At 43.3% G+C, this 21336-nt stretch overlaps 2 protein-coding genes across 3 annotated transcripts; both read left to right on the top strand.

The window, feature by feature from the left end:
- On the top strand, positions 1-11812 carry pcsk1 (proprotein convertase subtilisin/kexin type 1). The gene is made up of 14 exons (XM_053431570.1): positions 1-189; positions 1232-1336; positions 1448-1570; positions 5366-5512; positions 6484-6560; positions 7158-7246; positions 7849-8021; positions 8287-8499; positions 8615-8715; positions 8821-9054; positions 10158-10315; positions 10438-10571; positions 10711-10872; positions 11381-11812. The coding sequence occupies exons 1-14, from the start codon at positions 1-3 to the stop codon at positions 11810-11812; spliced, it is 2337 nt and encodes a 778-aa protein (XP_053287545.1).
- A 2957-nt stretch (positions 11813-14769) lies between these two features.
- Positions 14770-18562, top strand: LOC128448810 (globoside alpha-1,3-N-acetylgalactosaminyltransferase 1). Of its 2 annotated transcripts, none has more exons than XM_053431593.1 (4): positions 14770-15137; positions 15297-15338; positions 16196-16258; positions 16581-18562. In XM_053431593.1, the coding sequence occupies exons 2-4, from the start codon at positions 15305-15307 to the stop codon at positions 17537-17539; spliced, it is 1056 nt and encodes a 351-aa protein (XP_053287568.1). In that variant the 5' UTR covers positions 14770-15137; positions 15297-15304; the 3' UTR covers positions 17540-18562. The 2 variants fall into 2 exon arrangements, with proteins under 2 accessions (XP_053287568.1, XP_053287559.1); XM_053431584.1 differs by having other exon boundaries at positions 14795-15137; positions 15294-15338.
- Positions 18563-21336: the final 2774 nt, after the last annotated feature.

Below are 21336 nucleotides of genomic sequence, written 5' to 3'. Positions count from 1 at the left end.
ATGGAAGTGAGATGTCGTCCCGCGTTGATGTGCTGTGTTGTTTCGCTCCTGTGCTCCGCGCTGCCCCGGTCGCTGGGCTCTCTCCTCACGGACAGACAGTACCTGAACGAGTGGGCAGTGGAGATCCCGGGCGGAATGTCTGCCGCCGAGGCCATCGCCAGGGAGCTGGACTACAAGCTGGTCCGACAGGTAACCAGGCACCAGTTTGACACAGATTTATGCACAAATAGGAAAACAGAAGAACAAAAAACTTTATAAGGAGGTTTGTGCCAGTTGTTATTTTTTAGTTATTTATGTATCAAATAGTCTTTTCTTTCATAAAACCATAAAAAGCCAAATTAATCATTGGATGTTAATGAAGCCTGCTTCCTACAGTGTGAGCTGTGGACTGTGTTGGAACAGCAGCACCAGGCAATAGCCGTATCAGTGCTTGATAAGGCCATTAGAATGGAGACTCATTTCCTTTATTTTAGCCCACGAGCACACAGCCGCAAGATTTTAATCAGTGTGTGACTCATTTCTGATAAACAACTACCACAGACTGGGTTTCATAGTAAATGTAAGTCGAATGCAGTCTTCTCCTTCGCAAATATACATCAGGTCCAGTCTGAAGCATTAATCTGGACCATTCCTTCTAACCTGTGTCTGTGACCATGAGCTCAGAGATTAATGAGCTTTAAGATGTGGTAGACACTGAGACACAGTATTTCTTCTACTTTATATAACATAACATTAATTTGGAAGACTTTCATGTCCATAGAAGTTTACAATACATGTATTCAGTCTCCATAGAAACAAAGAACATGTCATCAACTGTGGAATGGATAAATATTTAGAACTTTTACTGCTACACATCAATCATTTACACTAATGTGGATATTACATGCTTTGGTTGCCATACAGATCCACATAGTGCCTCCTTAGTAGCGGAACATTCACCTGTGTGCTCTGTACATTGTGTTTTGTTTGCTTTCAGCTGAAATCAATGGGGGGAAAAAACATACATAAAGTCTGTCTGTTCATCTGACTTTAAATTTTTCTATTTGATAGGAAATACCACTCAGATAAAATAAAGGGCAGAAGTCGACACCAGAAGGATTTTTTTAATCATTTACAGTCTCAATGAGAAAACACACGACCTGCACAGTGGCTTCGGCGAGCAGATTGATGGTATCATGTCATTTCCTATCAAATATTCAGCCGGTCTCATTTCATGTCTTCCTCTCTGCAGATTGGGGCCCTGAAGGACCATTTCTTGTTCAAACATCGCAATCATCCTAGCAGAATGAAACGAAGCGCCAACCACATCACCAGGCGGCTGTCGGAGGATGATCGGGTGAGTGGTCTCTCTTTTCAGATATCATCTTGTCCTGGTCTGTGCGAGATCCGCCCAGACTGAATGTCTCCCCCTGTCTGTGTGTGTGTGTGTGTGTGTGTGTGTGTGTAGGTGCTGTGGGCAGAGCAGCAGTATGAGAAAACTCGCAGCAAGCGAGCGTCCCTCGGGGGGTGCAGGGACTGCCCCGTGGATAAGCTGTTTGATGATCCCATGTGGAACCAGCAGTGGTACCTGGTGAGTCTCCAGTTTCGATTGAACATCACACAAAAACACACGCAGCAGGGAATTAAGCTCGTCATGCTGACAAACCACAAATTCAACAAGTGATTCAACAATTAATCTAGCTGATGGTGACAATATCTGAACATTGTGTACTTCCCAACGCTCTATAAACCACAGATTTAAGCGGATGTCCACCCTGCTGGTCACATGTTGTGTACTGGTTTGGCCTTCTGTTACCTTGCAGCTGGTCCGATTTCCCCTGAGACGTACTGAATCCCTGTGAATGCTTTGTCTACTCCACACCGCTCACTGCTCTCATGTATGTGTGCATTATGTATGCGCACGGTCATGCCAGCAAGGACATGCATGCATGTGTGCGTCCAGTAAATGTAACGTGCAAGAATGCTACAATTTAAACAAACAACAAACAGAGAAAAACCGTGAAAACAGCAAAACAACAGCACGTTATCAAGCAGTTCCAACCAAAAGAGCTATTTGCTTAATTGGGAACAAAGTCCATGTGGAGCTGAGAGGGGGCGAGAGACTATAATCCAGCAGGATGGAGCAGAGTAGAGCAGAGTAGAGCACTGTGCATTAAGTCCCAATTTACCCTGAATGGGATGTTTTAGCCCTTTGAGGCCAAGTAAGTAGCAGTGAACAGTAGATTGTCAGCTGTGTATCCCCTTCAGCATCCATTACTCACAGGTTTACGTTATCCTGACCGCAGGACGACCCTGACATCACCACGCTGAATGACATCGCTGCTGAGTTTAGTCCGTAAGATTAGAAGGGACTCTGTCCCATTGACCACAGCTCATATATGCTGGTGTAATGGTGGCTGCATGTATTTTGGGGGGATAATGTAGTGAGTGTTTTGGAGGCTGCTTTTATATATATAACCACATCAAACTATAATACACCTTGTGCTCTGTTACACAGCTAGGGCTCCAGCTAACGAGTATTTTCCTATATTATTGATCAGTCATTTGGGAAAATGACTGAGCAGTAAAATAAATAAATAAATTACCAAAGATTAGGAAAAAACAGCAATTTCATTCTCAGATAACTCCATGGAATAAGGTAATTTATTTAAAAATTTTGATTTTAATTTGCTGATACGTGTTCTGTTGAGTTTCATTAATAAAATAACTGCTTTCGAACAAAACGATAATAAAATCGAATTCTCACCTAGTGCAGTGTAATATGTTGCTCTCTTTGATGTATTTCTTTTAACATACAACAGTTAATTAAATAAATAAGTACTCAAGCTGAAGATAATACAAATGTATTTATATTAACCAGGAAGGTCCCATTATCTCCTCTGCCAGGGAGTCGTGGTCAAGATGGGCAGCAATCAAATAAAAATATATATAAATACAAGTAGGGACAGTTAATTAATACTAAATACTGAACCATAGCAAACACAATAAAGTACAGAAATATGTGTGAACCATGGCAAAAGTAATGCAAAATAAAAAGCAAATGTTAGTAAAGATTTGTAAATATACCAGGGGACGGTAATGATTAAAAGTTTAAGAATAAGAATTGAATCAGTACGTTTTTCTTGAAAGCCTCGGAAATACAACACAACATATTCACCACAAGCTGCGGGAGAAAGACCTGATCTTATATATCCGTCCTGATGAGTTAATAAATGTCACTGAATCATCTTCAGCTCGGTCGCACTCATTAGTTTGTCCCTGCTTTCCCGGAAAATGAGGAAGTGTATGTACATATGTGTTGCTCCGGTGTTTGCATCTGCAGCTCAGAGAGAGAGAGGTGATACGCTCCCCGAGCCGTCCCTGCACCTGCTCTAACCAAACATGAGTCACAAGCTTTCGTGGAATAAGAAAATAAATTGAGATGAATCATTTTTGCCGATCACAGATGATGCCTCTAATGGAATTGGCCTTAAAGTGCCATTTAGTCTATTTCCACATGAGCCCATGTCTGTGAGGGTGCACGGCCCCGATTACAGTCCCTCTGATGTGTCGTGATTCATTCGCCTCGTCCATTCAGCAAGGACACACACAGCTCTGCAGGAATAGAACTCTGGTCGGGAGAGGACTGTCTGCCTGCGCTGCAACGTTATTTTATCTACCTCGAGTATTTTCAAATGAATAAAAGGTGTGATAATGGAGGAGAGGGGGAGACTTCGGAGGACAGAGACACAGGCAGACGTGGGGTGGAGCTGTGTGACTGGGGGAGAGGCTGGGCCTGTGAAGCTGATGAATGTCTTTATCTTTCAAGAGTGGGTGACTGCCTGATTATTTAATCATGGAGTGACTCATACTTGTAGCTTGAAATTCCTCCTGCTTCCATGGCTTTGTGTGTTGTGCGTGTTTGTGAGAGAGAGAGAGAGAGAGAGAGAGAGAGAGACAGAGTATCCATGGCAGTGCAAGTGTCAGTCTGTGTTACTTGTGCATCGAGGGATTTCTTTGTGTTGTCTCTTGCATGATGTGCTCATGTCGTGTCATGTCCACTCACTGGTTTTATAAACTGCTGTGCTTTTTGCTGTTTGCCATTAAAGTCCATGTGTCCGCTGCCAGCATCACCAAGTGAGTCATTTGGATAAACACCAAAACAACCTAACTGTAGATGAGAGGTGGTCGGGAGTACAAGGCCTTGTGAGCAAATTGTAGCAAAACAGTATGCATGTCTTGAGATTGGAGTCCTGTTTGCCCTCGTTGCAAAGAGAGAAATAAGATCCTAGCGAGAGGATGGGGTGGGGGGGGGGGGGGGGGGTGGGGGGGGGGACAGAGGATTCAAAGTGAGGAAGAGAGGGAAAAAAAGCAGATACATCACAGAGATGAGTCACATCTTGGGGTGGTGTTCTGCAGTGTCTGTGCATAATGCGCACAGAGCGAAAGAGCAAATCCAGTTCTTTTTTTAGTCTCCAGCTCTGAATCATAATCTTCCCCCAAGAAAGCCTCGATCCCCCTTCACCTTAAAAAATAATCGAGGCAACATGTGGGGTTATTGCAGCCTCCTAATGCCTGTGCTATTGTTTTATCACTTCATTTGGTCTATGTGTTGTATCGTAAATCTTTGTTTGTCCTGTTTTTTCTATTGTTTCTTTTCTTTTTTTTGTTATTTATTAAAGGGACAGGGGGCAATGGATGAACGTGGAGGCAAAGATGTGTATAAGCAGGGATGTTTGCAGAGTCTGAACAAGTGCATGGATGAAAGTAAAGCTGAAGGGGTTTGTACATTTTGAGGAAAGGGACATATTGGGGGAAAAAACATTAAAAACCAGACTGTGTCTATATTAAACTTTGCCAAATAAACAGTTTTAAAAGTTTTAAAGTGGAAACAATAGCAGCAGCTCCCACCCTGTGTAATATTTTGTAGGCCTCAGAAATGGATTTGAGAACCATCCGGCACAGGGAATTAAAGTGGGACGAGCCAGAAGAACTGTGGGTTGACTCATAGCATCTTGAGGCTAAAATGAATCAGTCGAGCTGCTGTAGTGGACAAACACAAAAGCCTGTATGATAATGACGCACTGGGAGCAGTGTTCCTTGCAAGTGGCCATCTGCAGCAGGAGTGGACCAAAGCCCTGACAAAGCCAACAATGGGGTGATGAATTTCAGTAAAGGTCAGTGGAGGAACAGTCTGAAAGGCTCCACTTCACCTGACATTTTTAACACTTGAGAGCCTGCTCAGATAAACCGCTCGTTTCAGTTCAGTCTGAATTATGTGTGTGTAATCTCACAATCCAAAGCAGGAAAACACCAGGCCTATCTGTCTCAGCTCATATCTTTGACACCATAACATATCCTCCCTATCTCTATGTCTGTCTTCCAGCAAGACACACGGACGTCCTCCTCGCTGCCGAAGCTGGACCTGCACGTGATCCCCGTGTGGCAGAAAGGCATCACAGGGAAAGGAGTGGTCATCACTGTTCTGGATGACGGGCTGGAGTGGAACCACACAGACATCTACTCCAACTACGTAAGACCCCTGTTTCCATGGAGACAGCCTCCGTAGTCTGGGCCTGCTGTCGTCATAGCAACACTGTCGGCGACACCTCACAAGCCGCTTCACGAGGAGAGTAACAGGTCTCCGAAATGATAGTGTCTGCCTCCGAGGAGCTGCTAGGGGGTTTTAATCTCTGGGTTTTAAAAACAGGCATTTCCTTCCTCCTCACTGTACAGTGATGTGGAAATAACCCTGACTCCTCCGATAATGTTTTGACAGCCTGTATGTTTATGAGGACAATTACGAGCCAGTGAGAGCAATCATGGCTGAAGTGCAGCCTAAAGAGGTTTCACCGCGGCGGAGTTTCTCCTGTTGGCGGGAACCCTAAAAAGCCTCCAGCTGTGGTCGGCGCCTCGCAAGTGAACGAAAGAGGAGGAACGAGGGAGGGAGAGAGAGAAGTGATGTACGACAACAGAGCTGATGGAAACAACTCCCAGCGTAATTACGTTAACACGGATTAATCAAAGGAGCTCAATCAAGCGAGGGTGCTCATCCTCAACAATCAAGTCACACGAGCGCGCTGCATTTGCATAGCTTCAGTAATTCAGATCGGGTAGTAAACCTGTTGCTGAGAGGAAGCTTCAAAACGACCCTTTTAGGAACACCTTGCGTGCAGAGGAATAACAGAGAAGCAGACGAGTCGTGCCACACACACAGAGGAGCATTTGAACTCTGCACTTTGTCAACACATGACACAACCCCCAGGCAGAACCCGCATTCGAAAGCAATCAGGAGCTTTCAGCAGATCGCTGCAGTCGAGCACTCCTTCATCCTCAGAGTTATTCAGCATGGGTTATTTCAATAATTGGTCACATCGCTCTCTCCTCCTGTCAACAATCGCATACGTCTCCATGACAGCAGATAGGCCGTGACGAGCCTTTGTCACTGATGTGCACTGACGTCATCGCGTCGTGATGTCTGATCATTTCCTCTCTGTTGTTCAGGACGCAGCAGCCAGCTACGACTTCAACGACAATGACCCCGACCCTTTCCCCAGATACGACTCCACCAATGAAAACAAGTAAGGCTACATCATCAAAAAAGGATGTCTCTCCTTTTATTATGAAACTGGCAGAAATCTGCCCCTGGTTTGGCAGAACCTCATCATGAACATCTGGTTTATTTACCCTCCATTAGATTGGGAATGTGCTTAAAACCATTTGGTTGTTTGTAATTGTTACAGGTTGCATCATCAAATATTTATAAAAAAAGTATAAAGTAGGCAAGAGTAACCACACATGCTCGCACACACACACACACACAAACACACACACACACACACACACACACAAACACACCCACACACACACACACACACTCCATCGAGAACCCTGTTATCATTTGTTATCAGAGTAGTCCGCAGCCTGAAGCCTCGTCTCACAGATGAATAAATCCATTTCCAGATGATGAAATTGACCCTGTCCCCAAAGTGTCAATATTCAAAGAGGAGTTCCACAACCAAAAATGTGGTGGCTTCTTGTGATTCAAAAAAAAAAAATTTGCAACTCTTGCCGAAAAACATTCGATAAAGAAATGCATTATTTAAAGGTTTTGCACAGACATACTACCGTGGCTGTTTTCCTTATACGTGTTTATTAAATATGATGTTTCTCCTCAGGCATGGCACCAGGTGTGCTGGGGAAATCGCTATGCAGGCAGACAATAATAAATGTGGAGTTGGAGTGGCCTATAACTCAAAGGTTGGAGGTAAATCCTTTTATTTCTTCTGTGTGTGTGTCATGCTGCACAACCTAGCTGACTGTGATTGTAAGATATAGGTATGTAATGGTGGAATCCAATGGAAGCTAGTGTGTTTGTTTGTCAGAAACAACAAAACATGTGTAGTACGTGCTAATGCAACCACTGTAGGTAGAAGCTGAACACAAGAATAGAATGCATAGAGTATGACTTGACACCATCTCTCTGCCTTTAGACATCATTGCTGAACCAGTAAAAGAAGGTTTCCTGGTGGAGACCTGGTTTTTTGTACAGCAGATGGTTGTAGAATGTAAATCTCAAATTTTTAGGGCTGCAACATCTGGGTGGACAGCTGGTTCTTATAGTTTCCCAGGAGGACTTGAGTCTTAAAATAGGAACATAGGAACGTTGCTGTCCTGAAAACAAAGCAGTGTGTTCCTGATACGTAGAAGACTAACATCTTGTATATTTAACAAAGGGGTAAATTGCAATATTTCCTTTTTATTTCCCGAAGACGATTTACATTGGGTTCCTGAGTTTGAATATGAGTAAAACCAGAGCAACAGAGCACTGTGCTAACATTTTCCATTCCTCTCTCTCTCTCTGCTCAGGGATTCGTATGCTGGATGGGATTGTGACCGATGCCATCGAGGCCAGCTCTATTGGTTTCAACCCGGACCATGTGGACATCTACAGTGCCAGCTGGGGACCCAACGATGATGGCAAGACAGTGGAGGGGCCCGGCCGCCTCGCCCAGAAGGCTTTTGAGTACGGGATCCAGAAGGTGAATGACAAGACTGGCATTTTATTAAACAGTCTTGCTGTGGGATCTGATGGGAGCTGTTGCAGCCGCACTGATGTAAATCAATAAGCTCAAGGTCGACTGCTGCAGGGAATAAAGCTTCTAATGACAAAATGCCATCAGTCATACTTATATATAATATTTAGACAGGACAGAAAATAGGTTCATTTCCTGCATGTTTTCTACATAAAAATGTGTTCTCAGTATAAGACGGGAGTATTTATTTTCTCCAACACACCTCCTGCAGGGCCGTGGGGGGAAAGGCTCTATCTTTGTTTGGGCGTCAGGGAATGGCGGGCGTCAGGGCGATAACTGTGACTGTGACGGCTACACGGACAGCCTCTACACCATCTCGATCAGCAGTGCCTCCCAGCAGGGCTTGTCCCCCTGGTACGCTGAGAAGTGCTCCTCCACTCTGGCCACAGCGTACAGCAGTGGAGACTACACCGACCAGAGGATTGTGAGTAACTTCACTTGCTCTCTTCTATTTTTAGCTGTGTTGTGTCATGGTTATTTAAGGTCATCGCAATGTATTAATTCTGTCCCTGTGCTACTCTTTGCCTGCCTGCTCTCAGACGAGTGCTGATCTGCACAATGAGTGCACTCAGACTCACACGGGAACGTCGGCCTCTGCCCCGCTGGCTGCTGGGATATTCGCCCTGGCACTGGAACAAAAGTATGTAACACTGCAAAACAAGCCACCGTTAATGGCACAACTATTACTCGTGATTTGACACTTGTATATCAGTATATACTCACTTATCTATCATCCCATCATCAGCCCGGATCTAACCTGGAGAGACCTGCAGCACATCGTAGTCTGGACCTCAGAGTTCGATCCCCTGGCCAATAATCCCGGCTGGAAAAGGAACGGAGCAGGATTGATGGTGAACAGCCGCTTTGGATTTGGCCTGCTAAACGCTAAAGCCCTCGTGGATCTCGCTGACCCGGCCACATGGAAGCACGTGCCCGAGAAGACACAGTGTATCGTCAGGGATGACTCTTTCCAGCCAAGGTACATTTACCTGTTATCTTTTTACAGAAGAAATCCTGTTTGGGTCTAAAAGTAGTTTATGCATTGAGATCTATGGGTTTTTAATCCAGATTCAGATAATTGGTGTGAGAATATGTTTGGCGGAGGTATACGCTCTTCTGAGTTTAAACATTTAGTTTATTCATGGGATTGTCAGCATTTGGACAAACTAACAGATCTAATTCCAGAGAGAGACAGAGAGAGTTAGAATTTTGCTCACTACCAGGCAGAGATTTTTGGTCCAATGAAGCAAACAGATAAAACCATCTGTGTTATTAAAGATGCATCTGTTGCTTTGTTCATGTGGAGTCGTGACAATAACAAGTCTTTAGCCCATTCGGGTTTTAGGGACCATGAAAATCTAAATGAATTACAAAGTTTTTGTTTTTCATGACGATCCTCGATCAATTTGATTTGAGGTCAGATGAATATCAACACTTTTTGATAATTATAATTTGCCAAACAATTGGATTAAATATCCAAATTCAAATCTGCCGAGCATGGACAGAAACTCATGCAGGGGAGGGAATACCCCCAGCTGTTGTCTAAGCAGATGTTTCGTTGGTGTTTGGATTAACCAATATGCTATACTTGTGTGTACATGTACATATAAAACTTTTTGACTTCATATTGTATGAAGTCCAACTGAGCTCTGAGTTTGTTTAAGTGTCCATTTAGCAATTTGCTTTGGATTATAAGACTCAGTGACACTGACACCCAGTTTCCGCATTACCTTTCTCCATCACTGTTTAATCCAAAGGATTTGGCTTGACATTTCCGCTTTGCTTAGTGGTCTACAACCCCCCCCCCCCCCCCCCCCCCCCTTCAGCTTTAGGCCAGCTTGAACATGGAAATCCTTTCATTCATGTCTAGCAGAGATGAGGATTATCTGTTTTAGCAAATGAATGACCAAAAGCATCCAAATCTGTCTACGCATTTTATGAATGCGTGTGATCCATTTTGCCTGTCGTTTTTCAGACCTACTTACATTATCATGAAGATGTCAGAGGACTAATGACGGACTTGTGTTGTCATGGAGAGCTGTTTGTGTGTCTCATCCCCGGCTATTTTAATGTGTCCCACAGGGAGCTGAAGGCAGCAGGGGAGATCACCATAGAGATTCCAACCAAAGCCTGTGCAGGGCAGGAGAACGCAGTCCGCTCTTTGGAGCATGTGCAGGTGGAGGCCAGCATCGAGTACACCAGGAGAGGAGACCTGCACATCACACTCACCTCCCCATCCGGTTAGAGCAGAGAAAACACACACACACAAACACAGACACACAAACATGCATTTACAAGTGCAATAACAAAGCCTTCATTTGACGTATGCCTTTGGATTTACTGTATCTCATTTGACGTTCAGGCACCAGTACAGTGCTGTTGGCTGAGCGAGAGAGGGACACGTCCTCTAACGGGTTCCGAAACTGGGACTTCATGTCTGTCCACACGTGGGGAGAAGACCCTGCTGGGACATGGACGCTAAAGATCACAGACACCGTGAGTTGGAGTTGGACACAGTTAGGGTTAGGGTTAGAAAATACTAAAAGCATAAACATGGTCTTGAAAAATCTTCTACAAAATGTGGGTATTATTGAGCGCAGTCAGTGTTCAACATTATTTACCCTCTTCCTCACAGTCGGGCCGCATGCAGAACCAGGGTCGGATTTTGAATTGGAAGTTGATTCTTCATGGAACGTCAGAAAAGCCGGATCACATGAAGAAAGCTCGAGTGTACGTTCCCTACAACGCCGTGCAGAATGACCGACGGGGTGTGGAACATATGGATGACATGTTAGAGGTGAGTGTAAACTACAGGTGGAGGTCGACAAGGAAACACTGGCTGTTGTTGATGAGTGTTCATATTAGGCCCATGACAATAACAGCTCATTGTAGTGACACTCAACCTACTCTTGATAACAAAGTAGAGCTGAACTTCTTAAGATTCCATAAATGTTCTTATACAACTCCTAAAAACAAATCATGAAATAAACCTTAAGTTAAATATTAAAATAAAAAATGATCATGGCGTAATGACTGTAAACCAGCTGCCTGCCTCTGTCTACAGGTAACAAAATGTGTAGATCATAAGATTTCCTTTGAAATGAAAAGAGCCAGGCTAGTTGTTTCCCTCTGTTTTCACTCTTTCTGCTGGGCTAAGCTACCTGGCTCGATGACTTCAGCTACTGTGCATATTGAATGAGGGATGAGAGCGTTGTCAATCGTCTGATCTAACTTTAAATTCAAATTCAAACTCGTTGTGTGTCTCATATACCAATGATATGTCTCTTCTTGGTCTGCTGACTCAGGAGCCCACACAGGCCAACCCACCTCCTAAGACTAAAGCTGCTCAAGCCGCTCCCTCTTCCAAGCCACAGAAGATGCCCAAGAGGCCCTCAAACCCACCCTACTCCCCCTCTCAGGCCCTGCTGCGTCTCCTGCAGACTGCATTCAACAGGCAGAGCCCGGTCCTGCAGCAGCCCCCGGCCACATCCAGGGCCTCCATCTGGCGGAAGCAGCAGCAGCAGCAGCAGCAGGACAGGAACCTCTCACCTCCAGCTACAAGACTCCCCCCTCAGAAGCTGTACCAGGCTCTGGACCTGATCAACAAGTACAGCGGCCCCGAGGACAGCATCTACAGCGACTACAGCGACGGCTTCTACAGCACCAAGCCGTACAGGCACAGAGACGACCGACTGCTGCAGGCCCTGTTCGACATGATCGACGACAACAGCAAGTGAAGACCTGCAGGAGAGGAGAGGAGAGGAGAGGAGAGGAGAGGAGAGGAGAGGAGAGGAGAGGAGAGGAGAGGAGAGGAGAAAAGGGGGAGCTGTGCTGTGTGTTGGTCGGGGAGCAGAGGAACAAGGCGAAGAGAGAAAGCGGAGGGAAGGGATGAGGCATTGGAGGAGTGAAGGAGAATAAATACAGGAAAGAAAACTCTTCCAGTCTTTCCCCCCAAAATGCTGCATATCTGATCTCTTTAAGTTCATCTGCCAGTCTCCATTCATTAACTATTCCTTTTATTCAGTTGTGGAAAATTGACCACATATGTGCTACAAACTGTATGTCCATGTAATGAAAGCGAGAACGTTTAAACGTATAAGAAAAGAAGGGAGCCGCCTTGTGTCTCCTCTCTTCACTGCCTGCTCTAGCATGCAACATTTAGAATATACGTTTTGTATGAGTATCTACATATTATCTACACCATATATTATACAAAGACAATGATTGTAATATGGTTTTGAAAACACTTGACATCTCAAATCTACACGTTCAAAAATCCTGTTTCTATTTATACGTTTACATTTTTTTCATGTCTTTCCTGTTTTTTTTGTTTTTTTTTCAGGACACTTACTCACTTTCTTTACTTTAGAAACAGAATTGATTCTCATAAAAAAAAATTAATTAGAGTAACAATTAAAAGAAAACCTTAATTGACCAGCAGTTTGAAAACATGTTGACTAACGATTTATTCTCAGGGTCTCTGCAAAGCTCAAGAAAGTTAAATAATTGTATTGTGGATTGTAAGTATTAAGAGAAGTATATTTATTATAATCTATTATTAAAGTATGCACATGAAACTATACAGTTGTAACGTGAACAATTGAAAATTAAAAAGCTTTGATTCTGCTGATAACAAATGCCAACGGAGCACGGGAAAGTCTTTAAGTTGAAGTAAAGATACATTCAAAGTGGAAAAAAATAACAGATTTATCTTCTGGTGCAGTTTCTTTGATTTTGTACAAGTACAATGCTGCATTAAATGAAATATTTTTCTAAGGATCCTCATAGTTTATGGAAATAATATCAATATATACAGTATCAAAACCTTATTTTCTGGCACAGTTAACTCACTAACTGGTACGTCTCATAACTACTGATAAACACTGCCAACATCTCTGCTGTCTAAAAGCTTTGTGTACTCTCTGACTGCGCAAATGACAAACATGTTGTTTGTTCATCACCAGTAATAAGCCAACTCGAGTCAGTTCCTTGAGTCTGACACATATTGTTATTCATTTGGTATTAAAGGACCTATCAGAGCTAACCAGAGACTCTGTAGTATGGGGGCTCTGCACCGCAAGCTCCAAGCAGATTTGTCTTCAACGCCTTAATATTTGCTCAATGATAAATGTGCTCACTCATCTCCACGCGGTGTAGATCCACTTGCCGATGCTAGTCTTAGGAATTTATGACATGAGTAGTTCGTAAGCCTCTGTGCAGAGTCTCGATCCTCCAGCTTGGAACTGCCTGGCCCGCTTCTCTGCCAACAATGTGACAGGAGAAAGAAGACGTGTGGGACAACGCTTTACATGCACCCTGTAATTGATCTGTTCTTTAGTGTAACCTGTGTTGTTTTCTTTATTTTGATTCTTTGTTCTTGACTGATGCCTCAGTCAAAAGTTGATTACACAAACAAATATTTATGTTGCAAATTCTGTATGGATGTACAAAAAAAAAAAAAAGAAGAGATTTATCATAATAAACTGCAAAGTGACCTCTTGAGTCTGTTTGAGTCTCTGGCACCGAGCAGTTATCAACTGTTGTTAACATTCTGTCGAAAAGTAATGAGAGTAAAGGGCGAAACAAGGGTAATTCAATTCATATGAATTCATTAGATTTAGCATTATGAAGATGAATAAAATGTTTCTGTGTATCATAAAATGAAAATGCCTGATAAGATAATTTAGAGGTCATAGATGAATTAATGAGTGGACTTTCAGCTTCTGTCTGTTCCGAGCACATGCTGTACATAAAGATGGACAATCCTCCCACTATCCAGATATTAAGCCAAAAATGAGATGGATATGAACGCTCCCATCTTGCCACTTTGTGAGCCAGCCAACCATCCGAGGGCAACTGAGATGCTTTTAGCTTCGCTCCATCTCTTTATACTCTGTCTCTCTAACGGTTGGATGTGTGAATTATAACTAATGGATGCAAATGGCACTGACAGTCCATGGGATAAAATACACGGGAGCAGTCAATGACAATGTTTTGGTCCAACATTTTAGTCCAGCCTAAAATAGCTGAACAATTACTTGAGCATTAGACATTTGTGATTTTGAGTGAAAAGAGGTGGATGTTATCCACAGTGACCTGAGGATGAACTGTGGTCATTCTGGTGATCCTTTAACTTTTGGCCATCATCAATAATTTAGTTCATGATCAAATACCTGCAAAGATAATGTAATCGGTCCGACATAATCTGTGTTTAGTGGTTATTAATACATGTCAGTAATAAACAAGCTGAGTTAAAGTGGAGAACATGCTTCAAGTTAAAACATTATGCTGAATGCTCATTTGAACATTCAGCTAAACTAAAGCAAGTGCTCAGTCATATGCTATGCTATCTCCATGTCTAAGTACAATATATATTTATTGTACTTAGACACCTAGAAACCTTGTCTTGTAGCGTTCAGGAGCTAGTTGGTAGAGATTAATTTTTATTTTCCAAATTCTCAAAATATTCTTATTAATATAATTATATTACAGTGACAGATACCTTGATAAAAAGATAGTTCTGGCACTTAAAAGTTTGCTGTCATGTTTACTGTTGACAGGCCATAACTTCCTCTTCCTGGATTTTCTCTAAAATGCTTCCACCTTGTGGAAATGAAGAGTACAACACTATGCTGACGTTTAGTGAACAGTTTTAAAACAACAGTCTACTTCTTACTCTCCTGTATAAAAGTCTGTAAAAGAGTAAACCAGCGTTAACTGTAAGGAGAATTAGTTTGAAGAAATTTGAGTCATACATCCTACATGCACAGCGAAGAGGAAAGAATGCTCGGCCACCTCTCCACTAACTGCATGTACAATAAACTTCATCGGTTGTCTTTCCTTGTCCATTTCTTATCCTCCACTTCTCAACTCCTCCCATTCACTCAAATTCCCCAAACATCTGGTCTTTTTGGTTTTGCTCCAAAACTGAATACAGCAGAAAAGCCTGAGGGGGAGAGAGCGCAGGGAGGGAGAGGAGAGGGGGGGCAAGACGGAAGGTATGTGAAGAAAAGAGAGGAAAATATTGTAAAAGCAACACGAAGAAAGAGAAAGAGGGGCAAGGTAAGAAACGATCCACTGGCGAAACACAGAGAGTTAAACAGAAACATTTCAAGGAAGAGAGAGCATGAGCATGAGAGAAACAGGGAGAGAGGGGCAGGGATTTCTTTTTATTTGGGGATGCAGCCTCAAACTAAAGTTTGTGTGCTTATCCATCAGCAGGTCAAAGTATGGCGTTGTTTCCCTTCTGCAAGACGCCCACAGGTCAGTATACCATCAGCCATCGCTCCACCTCCTTTGCGTGTGCCATATGGTTTGTTTCCCCCTCACCTATCACTGCTTTGTGACTGCTTGGTGGGAGCTCGGCTTGCTTTTAAGACGACGAGAGTCGCACCGAGCCAGCAGGGAAGATGACGTGCAAATACCAACGAGTTTTAAATCGTTCAGTGCTCCTCCACAAGCAAACAGAGCCTCAGCATATCTCCAAGGAGGCAAAATAAAGCCCATGATTCTTTCAAGAGCTCTTGTGCAAAGAGCGTGCACGTCACCGGAACACGTGTGGAGAATTATTCACTCAGCTGTGCTTCTGCTCTGGGTTTGTCTTGTGCAATTATGGGTCAGTTTTGGTTCAACACCAATCTCTCTTCATAAAACACCCATCAATCAGGCCGGTCCGCGTCCTGCTGTTCCTGCCTGCACGTTTAGATGACATGGTTTAATTATGTTGTATACTGCAGACACAGCTCCTTGTTTATTTGAGCTATCACATGTTTATTTGTCCTTTTATTAAACTTCCTCAAAATAGAGAACAGGACTTTACACTATATGATTATCTCATCACAAGGGCTATATTTTAAGCAATTACTGCCTATGGTTCAGAGATGACATTATTTGTACAATCCCAGGTTTATATTTCTTTAGCAGCATATTTTCTATATTCAGTCTATGCTTTTTTTTACCTTTATCAGGGTTTATAGGGACACGTGCAAGTAACTTTCTGGAAGAGTAGGCTACAGTTGGACTTGCTGCTACTGTCATTACATTTTCATTTGTGTGTGTGTGTATTGGTGTGTTTGTGTGTGTGTGTCTGTGTTTTGTGTGTGTGTTTGTCCTTCACACAGGACCGGTCAGAGTGACCAGAATACAACTGGTCCTGTACTGTTTTCTCCTGTCTCTTATCATATGTAAGTTTACAGAAGGCTTTTTTTCTACTCTAACATTTTGTGCCGGGACAGTAAAATCACATTAAGTGGAGATAAAAACAAACAAACATGTTCTTTGAGCTGCATGTTTAGCAGTCCTGAAATTTCTATATTTGCATGATTTTTTATTGTAGCACTTTATATATATATATATTTAATATTTCCTCTAAATAATCAAGACACAAAAAGTTAAAAGGTAGTTTAAATAAGTCCAAAGGTATCTTTAAAGTATTTTTCCCAAAGTGAAAATACTGTAGTTTTATTTTGAAATAAAAAGAAAATAAATCATGTTTTTCTTCCTCAGATTTTCTCCATGGACGTAAGGCAGCTGCCGGTGTGAAGCCGTCTCATCCCATCTTTAATGCCATGGGATTGGACAGAGGAAGCGTTATAACAGACATGATGGTCGTCAAAGCAGCGGTGCCACAAACTCCTGTGGAGACACCATGGGGCGCTCCTTTAGTGTGGGGGGACACCCGCAACTCCGCCTGGCGCAGAGCTAAATTGGCCCAAGGTGGAATCCGCACAGGTCTGCTGGTACTGATGGTGGGAACGTACAGCCACTTCATGCCACGTTTCCTCTCCTCAGCTGAAACCCACTTCCTCCCTGGTCAGATGGTCACCTACTACATCCTCACAGACAGACCCCATTCTCTGGACCCCCCTGTCAAGTTGGGGCCTGAACGACAGCTGAAGGTGTTACCCATCGCAGAGCTGCCCGGGTGGGAAAGGCTGGCCTATCGTCGCATGGCCCTGGTCTCCGACGCCATCAGAGACGAAATCGGCAGCGAGGTTGAATACATCTTCTGCGCTGACATTGACCAGGAGTTTGTGGCCCCCGTGGGGGAGGAGATCCTCGGAGACCTGGTGGCCACATTGCACCCAGAGCTCTATGGGATGCCTCGAAATGCATTTCCTTACGAGATCGAAGAGGACTCGTCTGCTTGTGTGGATGAGGACGAAGGGGACTACTACTACACCTCGGAACTGTACGGTGGGTCGGTGTCTGAGATGTACAGAATGTCCCGCGCCTGTTCCATGCTCATTTTCCAAGACCAGGCAAATGGGGTGGTGGCGAGGGGCCTCGAGGAGAGCTACCTGAACCGCTACCTGATCGACCACAGGCCGACCAGTGTGCTGTCTCCAGAGTACAGCTGGTGGGACTCGGCCCTGGCTGCTGACGTGCCTGTACAGAGGCTGGTCTCTTTGGGAAGACAATGTGAGTCTTATGATAAACAGACGAGAGAGGAGAGGAGATGCTGAGTAATCGGTGGGTTGCGCTGGCTCAATCCACCAAAGTATCTCGCATATATATGAACAACCTATGTTTTACATTTCATTTGGATAAGGCTCCTGGTAAGACAAGCAAGCAGTTATAAAAGAAAACACATATTCCAATTAAATGTTCTGTTCTTTAAATGCAGTCTGCAAACAGACAGATGCAAACTGTAAAACATTCTCTCAATTAAAGGCCCATTTGTGTGAACAGCACCTCTGTGTGGCTGCTCTATCTCCCACTGCAGACAAAACAACAAATTGACCTGTCTCTTTAAACCAAGCACTGTCCTCTCCATTAATGTCAGCCCAGGAGATACTGCTCCGGCAGCTTTGTGGTCAGCAGCGATAAGAGTCAACAGTGTGAGTGCACACTTTCCCCACAGTGGCCAATCATTAACTGGATGGGCTGCTGTTTCAAGGTCTTTAAATGCCAGGTGGGGACAGAATGGATACAACAAGATGCTGCTGCTGTCGGGTTACATGAGCAGAAGCTGCCATGTTAGAAGATCAGCAGACGGAGGAATCTGGTTCAGGATGTGCTGAAGTAATTTCCCATGGAAAATTATTGTTTCCCCCCATTATGAATTGGAGTAAAATAAGTAAAACTCATATGTCCTGATTTCAGTGGTTGTTATGTTGTCAGCCGTCTTCTTCCTCTCCCACACACACACACACACACACACACACAAACCCGCTCCCACGTTCACACTGCTTTCTCTTCCTTGTGTGCTGTTTTTTTAATGGGAGGGTTAAGCAGCAGCAGATGGCTTTTTCTCACTGCCAGAGAGAATCTGTCCTCAGGGCCAGATCGCCACGTTGAGTGAAGTTGGAGGTGAACTTCAGAAAATCCTCAGAAGTCAATTTTCCTTCTTTTCTTTTCTTTTTTCACTGAAACCTAAATGATCATTGGTTTGCTACATACTTGTGTTTCAATTTACCAATTCATCTGATTTCTATTCAAATGTAAACTATATTTGCCTAAAGAATAAAAAGGTCCATGATATAACACTCTGCTTTCATATATCATCATATAAATATAGCCCAATGTGTTTGCCCTCTGCAGATGTTCCTCTACATCCTATAACACTTGCTGTAGTTTTGTTGAAAATGCCTCTGTCACTTGTATTGAAAGCTTTGTTTTACATAGGCTGCCTGATCCATGCTGAGTCCCCCTTTTCATGACACAATGCAAAGCAGTTTAAAGAATTATTGGTTTAATCCTTGCCATGTGGTTCACTGGTGGTCAGTAGGACCTAAGGCAGATGAGGAGGCAGTATAGCAATCCTCAACATGAGGATGTATACGCATGCAATCCTGTTTCTGTGATTGTCAACTATTATTCTAAGCGCTGAATAATGAATCTCGCAGAAGAAGCATCCGAGATGTGCTCAAGGGTTGAGCTGAACCTCTCTCCTCTGGTCTACTTTAGCGTTTCCTCATGTGAATGTGTCTGGTATGTGGTGATGATTTTGCATGTTTCTTCTGAATACAAAGACAACGTACCGAGAGCACTTAAACCCCATCTGCCATGCTGACACTGCGCCGTGTGTGTAGCTTCAGTAATGTTATGTACTAAAACCTTGAGATGGTGAATAGCTCTTGTAATTTATCGGTAACTATGTAAGAAATAGGTCGTTTTAATGATGAGTAATTCATGACTGACATACCAGTATATAAATTGATAGCCAGAGAGATTATATATGTGACTGAACAGATAAAGTAGAAGAAGCATACTACATTATCAATTAGTCCAAGAGGTAATCCTGAGTTTGGTGGGATCTAGAGCTCAACTGTCCTGCATGTGTCTGGACAGAATGAGGACGACGGAGCATCTGGACAAAAACCAACCACGGATATTGCTGCAAGGCAATGGTGCCGGCTAATGAGCCACTGTGCCACAGCAGCGCCTGCTTATTAGCTTCAATTACAGGTTACTTTCAGGTAAGTTAAACAGCCGGAGACTTGTTGATGATGGTGCAATTACTCAGCCCCAAGTAGCTGTTGATAATTCAATTCCCCTATACTTTACTTTTCCTGTCTTTAACTGTACACAGTTACACCTATTCATTTATATAGCTATGCGATTCATTTCTTATCTGCTGTATCTATCTCTCATATCGAAGTTACAGTTTTGACTTTTCAGCCCAGGAGCTACTGAATGGCCTTTGAGCTTGAATTGAATCAACCGTCTGTATCTCTATGACAAGCGCTGCCCATACCTTGTGCATTATGTTTAAAATGTACTTCCTCTGCTAATACTATTCGATAAAACTATTCAACTTCTGGCAAATATATGCGTTAATTTTCTTTTGACCAAACGGAAACGTCTGTGCATATAACCACGGGAAAGAGCCGCAATGTTTCACATAAAATGAGTCAATTCAGCAAGAAATTGATGCTCATTAGAGAGGCTTACAAGTCTTATTAACAGGGGAACCTTTGAATAATCATAAAAAAGAAATGACACTGAGCTCGAGAGCGAGAAATACTTGTACATGCTGGAGTTACTTCATTAGCAATACGCAAAAGGATCACATGGGTTGTAACTTTAAATATAAACCCTTTGGAGAAAATAAGAGCATCTTTATCACTGCTACTGATTGTAGGCCCCATGCCACAGCCACTAAAACATGTGCCTCTGATTAGCAGCCAATTTGGAGCCTGGCCAAATAATGCAACTATGAATGATTAACCTCTGTAGACGGGCAGGGCAGCTTTTAAGGTAGCCACAGAGAACTGCCATGACAAGTGCTTTAAAAGGTAGGATGGGACTGCTCCTCTGTTGTGGAACGAAAAAGATTCAAATTCAATTTGATTGTCTGCGTTCCTGGTAACACCATTAAGCAGGGACATCACTGCTACGTTAGCCGTGGTCTTCCTGTGCTTTATGTTTAGCGTTAAACAAAGGACGTGTAATTTTAACCTATTCTTTACACTGTGCTCCTAAGCTTCCATCAGGTGACACCTTCAGGGCTTCTGTAAACACAGAGGCTTGGAAATCAATGAGTCCTATCCACCCCAAAGGCTTTATTTAATTGTTTGCACAGCAGGCGACCTGTCTGACAAACCGTTGGACCTCTGGAATTAAACAGATTGTGACTGTGTTTGAAACTAGGCACAGTGCTAGGCTTTCAACCCAGGCAGGGGTGTGTTGTGCACTCTGAAAATGTTCTGAATTAATCTTTACATAAACTGAATTTGTGGAGCGGTTTATTCGAGAGATAAGACAAATTAGTGGAAGGGTAATGTGCAAGAAGTCTTCCACAAATAACGTTGGTGTGTGCGTGTGTGTGTGTGCGTGTGTGTGTGTGTGGGTGTGAGAGAGACACTCGTCAGGGGGATGGGTTGGGTGTGTAGAGCTATGGTAATCTGCTGGATTCACACAGGCCTTTCTCCACCCTGCCCGAGGCGACGCCACACCAAAACACACTGCCCTAATCATCAGGTCAAGGGGACTGACATTGGGAGATAGTAGAGGAGCAGCGTCGCATCGGAGGACACACTTGTGCCCATTAAGCTGATGTCACGTGACACCGCATATCATTAGAGGAACCACATGAAAGATGATTTAGGGCAACATTTAGGCAAAGTAGCTGGCCATGGTGACTCATGCTATGTTAATTTGGTTGATGCATGTGTTTATAGTCGGAGTTGGGCTTTAAGACATAAACTGATACCAGGACAAAAATTTAAATATGAGTCAATATTGATAATTATCACATTTAAAGACACCTGATAAGAGCAAAATTGTTTACAAATCTTAGGTAGAACAATTACTAAGA

The sequence above is a fragment of the Pleuronectes platessa genome, chromosome 2, assembly GCF_947347685.1.
Source record: "Pleuronectes platessa chromosome 2, fPlePla1.1, whole genome shotgun sequence".
Classification (NCBI taxonomy): Eukaryota; Metazoa; Chordata; class Actinopteri; order Pleuronectiformes; family Pleuronectidae; genus Pleuronectes; species Pleuronectes platessa.
The sequence above is the reverse complement of the archived record's forward strand: the minus strand, read 5'-3'. Positions and strand labels throughout refer to the sequence as shown.

What these genes read in the sequence shown, in the direction of transcription:
- pcsk1 (XM_053431570.1), top strand. Translation starts at nt 1, where the DNA reads ATGGAAGTGAGATGTCGTCCCGCGTTGATGTGCTGTGTTGTTTCGCTC. An exon ending in GGAACCAGCAGTGGTACCTG is followed by an intron (nt 1,571 to 5,365) that starts GTGAGTCTCCAG and finishes TCTGTCTTCCAG; the next exon opens with CAAGACACACGGACGTCCTC. An exon ending in CTATAACTCAAAGGTTGGAG is followed by an intron (nt 7,247 to 7,848) that starts GTAAATCCTTTT and finishes CTCTCTGCTCAG; the next exon opens with GGATTCGTATGCTGGATGGG.
- LOC128448810 (XM_053431593.1), top strand. Translation starts at nt 15,305, where the DNA reads ATGGCGTTGTTTCCCTTCTGCAAGACGCCCACAG. An exon ending in CTTCTGCAAGACGCCCACAG is followed by an intron (nt 15,339 to 16,195) that starts GTCAGTATACCA and finishes TCCTTCACACAG; the next exon opens with GACCGGTCAGAGTGACCAGA. An exon ending in TCTCCTGTCTCTTATCATAT is followed by an intron (nt 16,259 to 16,580) that starts GTAAGTTTACAG and finishes TTTCTTCCTCAG; the next exon opens with ATTTTCTCCATGGACGTAAG.